This window comes from Rattus rattus, chromosome 1, assembly GCF_011064425.1.
Source record: "Rattus rattus isolate New Zealand chromosome 1, Rrattus_CSIRO_v1, whole genome shotgun sequence".
In the NCBI taxonomy this organism is placed as follows: domain Eukaryota; kingdom Metazoa; phylum Chordata; class Mammalia; order Rodentia; family Muridae; genus Rattus; species Rattus rattus.
The window spans coordinates 139074102-139085697 of NC_046154.1; the positions used below are offsets into that span (position 1 = coordinate 139074102).

Consider the following 11596-nt stretch of genomic DNA (forward strand, 5'->3'; position numbering starts at 1 on the left):
TAGCTCTTAGGTGCAAATCTTAGGTGCAAATTGGAGAAAGTTTGGGTAGGCTTATCTGATAACAAAAGCAGGCTCCAGCCTCCCTACTCAAGTGATTTCAACCTTACAGTAGGCAAGTAACATTACTTCTGCTAAGTGTTGCTGTTTGATTGTTTTTCAAAATAGAAACACTTCTAGTGTGTACACTCATTAGTCAGTGCTAGGCTACTGTTCTAAGTCTTGAATAAATGTTGAGGCGGTCCATCCTTTTATCAGAAAGGAAAAAACCCCACAAGTTACTTGTGGCTGCCACTTTTAATAGTAGTACCTCCCCTAGAAATACAAAACCCCAGGAGACTCACTTCTCATCTGTGCTACAGTAGCAGCTCCAGTGGTGATAAATTGTTTGGGGGAAGCCTCTTTGAATTGACCTACATTTTCTAAATGATGGTTATTAATTTTACTTTTGCAAAACAGGAAATTAATTAACAGGCTGAAAGTCTATTAAGACAAAAGAAGCTTTTCCAAGTTCTTTTCCCTGTTTCCCTGAAGATCCCCTCTTCCATATCACTGTCACAATGATACAGTGCTGTGCCAGGAACTAATGGCTGGCATTATGGGAGAGTGCCTTTGGACCATTATGCTCCAACTGCCTCCTTGGCTTTGACTGTTTACTCTCTGCTACAAGAAAGATTGGAAATCTGAAAAGAATCGAGCCTCAAACTGGGATCTTTACTCATGACTATTGTCAAAGCCGCAAAGGAAAGGAGCCAGTCAAATTGTGCTTCAATGTAAATGAAATCTCTCAGGTTGGCAACTCAAATAGGCATTGTTGTCCCATGTAAATAGAGTACACTTGATAGGAAGTCAGAGCAAAGTCACCTAAAGCCTTTTACAAGGCACACTCTCTGTCTATCCCTCTTTTCTACATGTGGGTGACTTTGTTTGACTCATCTCCACACACCTCACACATTGCCCACTGTTGCACTTACACAAAAGAAATCCCCTGGCAGAGAGACCCAGCATGTGTTTAAATTGAACAAAAGAAGCAGAACTGGTTCAAGCAGCCTGCTTATAAACCACAAAGACTGGACTATACTTCGACATAATACTCAGTTCAGAAATCTTAAAATAGGTGCTTAATTGTTTTTTTTTTTTTTTACAACTGTTCAAATCTCAAATGTTGACATGGAATTAGAACTTACTCTAATATTTAGGAATCCAGGTAGTTCCCACCCAAGAAAGTTTGACACATGCACCTTTTGTAACAGTGCAATCTGTCCCAGAATGGGCCCAAGTATGACATCTCACAGAGAGCTTGAATTCAGTTCCCAGCACATTGTCAGTGACATTATAACCCAATTTTAATTGTAAAGTAAATCTAGCTTTGGCAATGGACTTGCAGAGAACGCGTTCAAAACCTCAGAAGCACTGTTCTTATTTGTTAATGACAGAGCTCCAGCTGGGCACACTATGTATAGATGGCAATTTTGAAGTCCCAAGTTTGTGTGATATACATTTTGGAATTGGTGAATACAGCACTTTTAGCACCCATTTCCAATACTTTAGTATGTGCTTTTATGAGAACAGTTTCATTTGATTGGAACTAAAATTTGAGAATGACATTCTCAGGTTCATTACAGTTTATGGTTCTGTCCTCATGTGCAAGTCATTTCAGCTCATAGAAGTTCTGACAACATTACTATCAAATCTGAAAAGCCCACTGTGAATCTCTTGTGACTTACAGAAACAAAAGAGTCTATCTCAAGGGCCCTGAAGGAACTAGTGTGGACTTCCTCGTATATACACTCTGGGAATCAGATACATAAAAGAATTTATAGCATGAAGAGAATCAGAATTTTAGACTTGGAAAGAACCATAGATAATAATTTTGATCAAGGATATCCTTTAAAGGAGAACCTAAGAGTAAGACAGGTGTGAACTGAAAGATCTAAGCTTTGAGGCATTGTGGAAGTGGTGCTATGTGTCATGCAGAGTGGCACATGTCCTAGCAAAACTTCAGCTACTGCATGGTTAAACCATCTTCTCTGAAACCAAGTTTAGTTCAAAAGTATAAATATATCTGTAAATAGTCCCATCAGTTACAATCTAACTATAACTTTATCCCGCTACTTAGGATGCATACAGTTCTAACACTATCAGTTTAAATTACCAATTTTATTCACCTTTACCTTAGGTCAGAGTGTTTAACAACATCAATTTCTCTATGGTAACTATGTATATAGAATTATGCTTTATGATAAGGCTACAAACTTTGAAAAGGAGGTTAAGACCCCAAAAATCGTCCAGCTAATCCTCATGAAAAGATACTATCAGCCAAATATAAATAAGATTTAAACAAAAACATGGACCCCAAAGCTTCCCCAAGCTCACTGATTTATCACCAAAAATAGAACTATAATCCAGGCTTGTAGATGCATTTTTTTTCCTTCAGAGAGTGACTACAAAAATACATTTTACTCCTTCTTCCCTAGTATTTGCAAACTGAAAGGGAGGTAGGCTGATTTATTCTATCAATTCTAGAAAACACTGCACCTTTTCCAATACACTGCACCATTAAACAACAAAACCAGCAAAACAACCAAGCAGCAAGCTCAGCCTGGGCTTTACCGACAATTCACGACAAGCTCAGGGAGATGGATTTTCTCTATGTAAATCACTAGAAGAACTTCATCTTCACTCTGATGGTCACCTCTCCAATTGATCATACCCTAAAGGTATCATAGATGCCTTCCAGTAGATGGAATGAGGTCAGGTTTGGTTAGGGTGGTCAGATTCATGAAGGACCCTAAGCTAATATATAAAGAGCAACCAACAATTGTTGGCCATGGTTTTTCTTCAGATCTAAGAACTCATCAGAACTGTAAACTCAGACCTGGTAAGTACGTCTTATCCTCACTACTGGCTCCGTACATTACTTCACACTTCACACTGCAGAACAACCAATCCTATCCTAAGGCCCAAGTCTTGCCCTTGTGGTCTAGTGAGTACGCTACATGGCTTTCTAAAACAAGTAAAAGAAATGGGTAGCCTGATTAGCAAGTGAGTGTACAAAGACAAGTTACTGCACAGTTAGATGGTAATTTGTGCTATTTAGATTTACAGACTATCTGCTGTCTTTATTTAAGTTGTAAAGCATAAAATGTTTAACAGCAAATATGTTGAAAATTTTGTCAATGTGAATCTTTAAAGATTTATTTATTTTATCTTATGCAATGAGTGTTTGGTTTGTATGCATGTCTTGGCACTACATGAGTGTTTACTGCTAGCAGAGGTCAGAAGAGGGCATGGGATCCTCTGAGACTGCAGTTACAGTTGTGATCTGTCAAGTGGATGCTGGGAATTCAACAGAGATGCTCTGCAAGATCAGCAGTACTTAACTAGTGGGCCATCTCCCAAACCCCAATAAAATGTTTTTTTAAGTAATTGATCAAAAGTCTTCAAAATTACTACTATCCAAATGATTAGTAGATAATGTTCAAAACCAAGGGAATACAGTCACCTAGGTGTTATATTCAATTGCCTTGATAAGCTAGGCTGAGATGCTACGGAGGAATAATGAGTGTAAAATATTCATTCTAATGAAGCAAATACAATCAGCTTTGGACTCTTCCTCTATTATCAAAAGGATGACACACAGATACACCTACCGAAGGTAAATTATTCCAACTCATAGAGAAATCCTTGTAAATGCACAGGGAGCTCTGTGTGTGTGAATTTATACCCATCAGCTAACTCCGAGATTACTGGGGCCGTTACTGGGATTTGTGATGCTCTAGGGAAGAGAGTAGGTCCATAAACCAACAGATCGCTTTAAACTGGCACAAGTGCCAGACTGAAGGAAAAAGGCTTTCTGCTTCCTTTATCCACGAAAAGCTTAGTTTGGAGCTGAATATAATGATGGGAATGGTCACAAGAGCTCAAGCCTCGAAGAGAAGTTGTCCAGCAACCCCTCTACGCACAGCACATCCTTCCACCCGAAACACAAGTGTCTCAACCTTGGCATTAGGAGAATAATTTTTAATTGTTGAGGCCCTCCGATTACAGAAAGTGGGTGTTTTTTATTACTTAATTCCTTTAAAAATCTCTTTTCATGACTTCTATCCTTTTGTTTTTCTATCTTTTTTTTTTTTGGTAGTTTTATTGGTATAAATTCAAAGTGATCCACCAGTAAAGCCACATGCTTAGTCTTTCCTCCTCTTTGGCAGAGGGCCTCCACGTGTGTTCGTCTCTTTCCATGAGGAGTCTTCGCCTCTTATTGGAGTACTCTCATATTTTCCTATTTCTTTTGAACCTCCATCATCACTCTCAGCTTTGCTGGCCGTTTTAAGCTTGCTTCTCCCTGCACCCTCAACTGGGAATATTAAAGTCTAGGATCTGCACAGAACCATGATATCTAGAGAGGATAACCTTCAGAAGTCTCTGTTTCAATTTCCATATATGTAAAATGGATGTGTGACCTCAAACATGAGTTGAGGATCAAATAAAAAAAATAGAACAAGCTTCTTAGAGATTTTAAAATACTAGCAAAATTGCTCCTAACACATCAAGAAAAGCAAATTATACAAAGTAAACTCTACCATACCCTACCATATCCTGGGGGGGGGAAAGCTCATTGAAACAACAGCAAACCCCCAAATGCATTTTGGCACAGAACTTTCTTTTATATACACAGAGCTGAACATTCCATTTCTTTGAGAAATAACCCTTCGATATATAGTATTTCTTTATATGTTTCAATAATACCCAAATCAAGTCCTGTGAGGTTTGTGTATTTTATGAATGGAAGAGACATTGTTCAATCAAAGGAGATAATGACATCTCTTCTGAGACTTTCAACTGTGAAATTTGCTTTGAATAAAACAATGTTGTAACACATTTGTAAGCCCCTGTCCTTTGTAATCCTTCAAAGGTTCCTCCTTGACTTCAGAATAAAATCTCACTCTCTATTCAGTCTTTTCTCTAGCTACCCTCCACAACTCTGTGTTTGGGGGCACACATTTCTTATCCTTATCATTTCTTTTGCTCTCAGCATTTATGTTTCGTTGTCCTCAAGGCTATAAAGTGAATCATAATGTCTTCTCATTGTTTAATCTCTTATAAAGACATCTTCTGCCTCATATGAACCATCAAGGCTATTTGAATTTCTTGTTTCTATTGAATGATTCAAACTTATTTTTGATGTATTTTGTGGGTATCCTCTCTTCCTCATGAGAAAGCAGATACCACAATGAATATTTTATCCACCTTGGAAAAATTAGTATCTAGAACAGTGTGTTTCACTCTGTACATATTCAATATAGGTTGATGAAATAAAATAATATGTATGTACAAAGAAGAAACGCAAATGTACAAAAAGTGGTTATTCAATTAACCAGCAAATGGCACCAATATTGTCAGAATTCAAGACTAATGCTGAATCAGTTAGAAGTTTACAGTGTGACCTATGTTCTGTTTTCTGCACTTTTCTTTTCTCTTGGGCCAGCATTATTTACAATTGCTATCTGCATATTCACTTACGTTGTACCACCTAATCATAAGAGCTACCATAGGATCATGCTACAAATCCAGGGCTTGATACAATAACCCAATGATGCAGCCAGAGTACTGAGCACATGTCTCTAGTCTGCCCTTATCTGATGTGTGTCTACTGAAAAGATTCCTCCACCTAGCTAAACTGCAACTCCATTTCTACCTTCCAACCTCCAGAAAAACCAGCATACTGTTGTCATTATCATCGAAGTGGACACAGGGAGTTAGCCAATTAATCCAGAAAGAACATCAACTTTAGAGTAAGACGAACATGGTTCTGAATGCTAGATATAATGTGAGTTATCAGGGCGACCCTAGAAAATACAAAGTAATTATAGGCCAGTTCTGTACAAAGAGATACTGACCAGTCCCTTCCAGTTTACTGTAAATTGAGGATATTAAAAGGTGAGAATTTAACATTTCCTGGTAATATTACCATCACTGTTTTTGCCCAGGCTTAGGAATGGCACTTATTAAAGGCAGAGTTAACAAATGTGCCATTCATGATTCCCACTGGCTGATCTGCATTCTTAGTCATTCTGAAATTATATAAAGAGAATAATAAAGAAGCATGTACGCATTCACTTGCAGGCTCCGTTCCTTAGAGCTATGGTTGCTCTTTCCACGTGGCAGCAAAGCTCACATTATTATTGTGTGTGGCCCCTTCACAGCACCACCTCCTATGTCTGTATAAGCTTCCATTAATTTCCCATCAGTAATTGTTAATTAAAATGAGTGTGTATCATTGCTTTCAGCAATGATATTCGTCAATGTATTCATAACACATGTACAAACATGCAAATTTTGTTCACGATGTTTCAGGTGGCTTATTTCAGAACAAACAAACCCATGGATGCTATTTTAAAAGGTTTTGGATATAGAAAGATTTTAGACTCTGATCCTTCCCTAAAATAGCTATGATTTCATGACAAATGCAACGAAAGGTTAGCAACCTTGATAAAAATCTATCTTATTCAAGATAGCAGCATGCTAAAACATGAATAATGACATCTGAGCTTTAAAACACTCAATACCCTGGTGTTAGTGCAGTGTTTTTATAGAACGCTTTGAAAAGTGGAGCTGGAACAGGCTAAGGAATACTTTAATTTAAAGATGTATGGCGGTCTAAGATATTACACTGGATCCAATACAATACTCTTAGATGAGTCCCTTTTGATTACTTATTATGAAAGGTACCTGCCCCCCCAAAAAAGTTCTATTCAAATGTTTAACATGGAGAAACTGGAACATATCAAAAAAGTCTCTGATGATTGAATTTCACATTCCTCCTCATTCTTTACAGTTATCCACATTCAGTCAAAGTAAGCATAATTTCAAGAAATAAAGAGGCTACTTTTAGATCACAGTTGTACAAGATTCCCATGAGATTCCTCAAATGTTTTAAGCAAAACAAAACAATGGGCCAAAAAACAATTCAGATTTCCAGAGTGGACATCTCATTTCACAGTGATGACAAAGGCCTGATATTTCCAAAAAGAACCGCTCAACTCAGATGAGCCAGTTGTCAAAATAAACCCTAGAGTCTCTCAGGAATATTTTGTAGGGATCTTAACAAAAAGAGAGCCACATGTTTCTCCAAGGTTCAGCCAGCAACACACTTGTCTAACAACCTGTGGTCTCCTTTCTATGTTCAACCCTACCCTTTCACTTTCTGCCCCCTCATGAGTCCTCCATTAGACCCACTGACCCAGTGGCTATTGTCTCATTGTGATATTGTCCTCCACGTTTTCCTACTTCTTACTTTCTCCACATAATTTCCTGGCCAGATGAAGCATTTTTTTCAATTGGAACAAAGTTTAGATTCAGAAGTCTAATAAACATTATGATTAAAATGACTTCTGAGTTTGACATCACATGCTTCTCAGAAAATGTCAATCTGTAGGAAGCATGCACGGGTGTTTAGCGACTATAACTAATAAGTACTTCTATTGCTCATTTACAGATAATCAAAAGGAAGCAATTTTCAAAATCTTTTATAAAGTTTTCACAAGTTACCAGATAGGATGTTAAGATTTCTGCACCACACTGCTAGATTAAAACTGCTAAGACTGTACATCGGAGCCACTAAACAACTTGAGTACTTAAGTAATACTTCCAGTTAAAGAAGAATGCCCAATCTGGGCCTTCCAATACTTGTCTGTAGGAAATTGAGATGCCATGGTTAACTGATAGTTTAGAAAATCTCCCTGAGTCTGAAATATAGATTTTTACCACACCAATTTGTCTGACAGTACACTGTACATCAGTTTACCAGAAAGTATCTTCTCTACAAATATTTTCTAAGGCAAGAGGTCTAAGGCCATGCTCACCCTGCTTTACAAATATTGGTTCTAGGAAGAACAATGGGATCACTCACTTAGTCTCTTCAGGTGAGGACACTGCTGTTTGCCAGAAACAAGAAGTGTGTGAATCTATGATCTAAATGCTCTGAGCTGTTTCTTTATGAGATATTTCATCATGTCAATGCCTTACAATGTCTTTTATCATAAAAAGAATCCTACAGGTCAAAGTGCAGTACTGGCCAGTGTCTGTCCTCTTGGTAGGAAGTTTCCACACATTACACTACATATTTACTAAGCTGCTTTAAAGCCAAGGAGTCGCTAAGGTAACAGCCTGTATATTCTTCTACACACATATCTTTTTTATGTGTTAAACACTGTGTTCCAAACCTTCTAGACACAGAAAAGTCAAAAGAACAGATTTCTGAGCATATTGTCCCACCACATTCCTACATCTGTGCAGTAAAGCCTGAGTGACGGCTCCACCCTGCCCAACAAGTTTCATCTTGTACTTCAATGTGTAAGCAAAGCGAAAGCTAGGTCAAGAGACTTGGTGGATCGAGTGATAAGCAGCAAATCAGCCAATAAAAATGCACAATTAAAGTTTACCCAACATGCTTACTAGCCCTTTTTAAAAGGTTCTCAGTTCCATGTGAAGGTGAAAAGTAATAAGAAGTGCACTATGTAAGTCAGAATCTCCTAAAGTCTGATTGCTTGTACACATACACACACATAAAATGATATATGTTGATTCATTATATATGCATATATATGTCAAATATTTGTTAACACGACTTTGAGCTCTGAACTTCTTTAGCTGTTAGCATTCAAGTGCGGGCACCTTTGAGCAGTAACAACTCCCATTCCATTAGAATTGTAACTTACCCACCCCCAGCACAAAGGAAACCATCCCAAGTAAAGCACACCACAAATTCTACACAATGTATTTCAGAAAGTGTGAGAGGAATCCTCTACTACTGAAATAATAAGTCTACAATCTGAGGAGGACTTGTAGCATATGTAGAAAAGCTCGTGAGTCTATGAGAAGATGGGAAGTGTGACAGACCACAAATACATTCCTGCCCTTACCCCCCCACACACACACACCTAACATGAGTTAGGTAGGGAGCGTGAAGAAAAGAAAATAACCACAGAGAGATTTGGCTTACTAGTCATTATTGAGAGATTTCATGCAAAAGCAGAACAGTGGACATGGTGGACAGGCATGTAGAAACAGCAGTACTCTCCTTCAACCCCCGCCCCCCCCCATCCCTGATACAGTACCTCCAGACTTGCCCGAGCTGCAAGATGTGGATGAGTGACTGCAGGAGCCAGATGCAGAAGGAGCAGGACGCAGACCTGTGTTTGCCGCTGGTCCTGGTGGCCCCGTTGCTGTTGCTTCCGCTGTTGGTGGCGGCGATGTTGCTCTTGCTGGCGTTGGATGCTTGCCTCTGCGGCGTGGAAGGACGAGCCTCGCCTTCCCCGGCTGCAGACCCACTGCTGACCACCGTCTTGCAATCCGCTCCAGGCTGCTGGCAGGTGGAGGCGGTGGTCGTGGCGCTGTCCTCGGTGCTGAAATCGTGCACAAACCAGCGGAAGCTGAACACTTGCACAGAGAGCGAGCCCAGAACCACGAAGAAGAGGGTGAGCCCAAACCACCAGCGCTGGCCGCGCAGGTAGTAGTCCACAGCGAGCCAGATGTCCGTTCCAACATCCGCGAAGTACACGGCCACCGCGGCTAGGATCCAGAGGCAGTCCCACAGCGAGTAGCGCCGCTGCTCCCTGCCCAGGCGCAGGCACAGCGCCGCCGAGCCCGCCCCGCCGCCCGGGCCGCCGCCCGCTGGAGCCGCCCGAGCCCGCCGAGCCGCCGCTCCCCGCGCAGCAGCAGCAGCAGCGTGAGCAACCGCCGCCGTCCGGGCAGCAGCCGCCTCCCGCCGCCTCCGTGTCCTCAGCTCCGGACCCCGACGGCAAACCTGGAGCCAGTCCTTGCACCGAGCCCGAATGGTCCGAGTTCTGCAGCGGGGTGAACGCCACGTCGCTGCTCTTCTTCATCTTCAGCCTCCCGTCTGACTTAGCGGCCATGATGCCTCGGCAGCGGAGGAGAGCCCTTCTTTATCTGACACCTGTCCCTACTGTCTCCTCCTCCCGCCACCTCCTCGCCTTGCCCCGGCTTCCTTCCCCGGTCGCGCCGCTCTCCTGCTCCTACTCCAGCGCCCGCTCGCCCGCCGCCGCCCGCGGGGCTGGGCGCTGGGCCCAGCAGCCGCACGCTCGGGACCCACGCAGGTGCGCCGCCTGGCTGCCTGCGCCGAGCCCAGCTGCTCGCTCCGGCCCGCGCGCGCCCCTGACAGCCGCCCGCGCTCCGCGCCAGCCCGGCCCCGCGGCTGCAGCACGAGCCGCCGCCGCCGCCAGCAGCAGGAGCAGCAGCGGCCGCCGCGGCGCTCCTCGGACCTGCACATTCCTCTCCTCCCCTCGCGCGCGCTCCCTCCTCCCGCAGCCTCTCCTCCACCAGCTGACTCCGAGGGAGAGGATGACCTCATCCCTTCCCTTCCAGCTGCCGCCGCTCCCACCCCGGCTGGGGAGGGGCGAGAAGGAGGGCCCGGAGGAGGGGCCGAGATCGAGGGGAGCGGCGGGTGGGGGTGCCGGGCTGGCCAGTGCTGGACGCGGAGGGCAGCGGCCCAGCAGTCGGAGGCCCGGGCTCGTGGGATTTCGGAAAACGTTGGGTGGATTTCCTCGAGGCTGGGGGGGGATGGGGTGGGCAGAGCGCGCCGCGTGTTAGTCTCTGTGTTGGGCCACCGCCGAGGGCAGGGGGCCGTGGACTCGAGCGGGCGTGGCAGCGGCGAGGGATGGGGAAGAGCAGGTCTCTTTGTATTGTACTGGGAGTTCGGGCACCTGGTTGGGTGTGGTACGGTGCTAGGTGTGTTGCCGGCGAGGGTGAACAGCACGCTTTAACTAGGAAGCTGGGCTTCTGTACTAGCAGCGGTGGTGGGCGTGCCCTGCTTTGGAGATCCTGGGTGGCACAGGACCTGTAGGGCTGGAACACCTAAAGCAAAGCCGGCAGCAGAGGGCGGGCCCTAGGGATAAGGAGAGGGCAGCCTCAGGGATGCTGTACTGGCAAACCCCAGCCTGGAGAAATGCGAAGGCCCTGGGGCTCTACCCATTTCAGGAGGTGGGTGCGTCCCCACCCCCACCCGCGAGTTTAATGAGCCTGAAGTATCAGTCCTAGGCAGATGCCCTGGTGGGGCTACTCCTAACTGCAGGTGGGAAACGCAGCACCTCTGGCTGCAGTGGGAGGAGGGACAAGGCTAGTAACCAGGGGAAAGAGGACCAGCCCAGCCATTGGCCCCACGGGGAGTTGCTGGTCACAAAGCTAATGCCACCTCTCTTATTCCAAAACTGCAATTACCTTCCCTTAAACCTATAAACGTACAAACTCACTATGTGGTTTCACAACTGAAGAAATGACTCAAATTTAATCTATCCTCGAAGAGAATGTAAGAATTAAATATGTTGCAGTTTTTTTTTAAATCTTTAAATCACAGTAAAATATGGGATATCCTTTACTTTTTTTAAAATTAAGAAAAGCCCGTGCTGTGCTTTAGTTTGCCTCCTCAGCTTTTCAAATGTAAGGGACAAAGAGGGTAATACTTAAACTGAATGTGACTCACACACTTGGAGTTCAGAGTAAGCAGGTGGTGATAGGTCCAGTCAGCCTCTTAATGGACCTGGAGATACAGTTTAACATTCCCCATTCCCTGATCCCTCCC

The 11596-nt window shown here is 43.5% G+C and overlaps 1 protein-coding gene across 1 annotated transcript in view; it reads right to left on the bottom strand.

Moving 5' to 3' along the window:
- Xkr4 (XK related 4) overlaps positions 1–10121 on the bottom strand; it is a 384613-nt gene extending 374492 nt beyond the window's left edge. The window contains 2 exon segments of the mRNA XM_032906327.1: positions 9117–9668; positions 9670–10121. Coding sequence (XP_032762218.1) covers positions 9117–9668; positions 9670–9914 — 797 coding nt within the window. The 5' untranslated portion in view covers positions 9915–10121.
- Positions 10122–11596: the final 1475 nt, after the last annotated feature.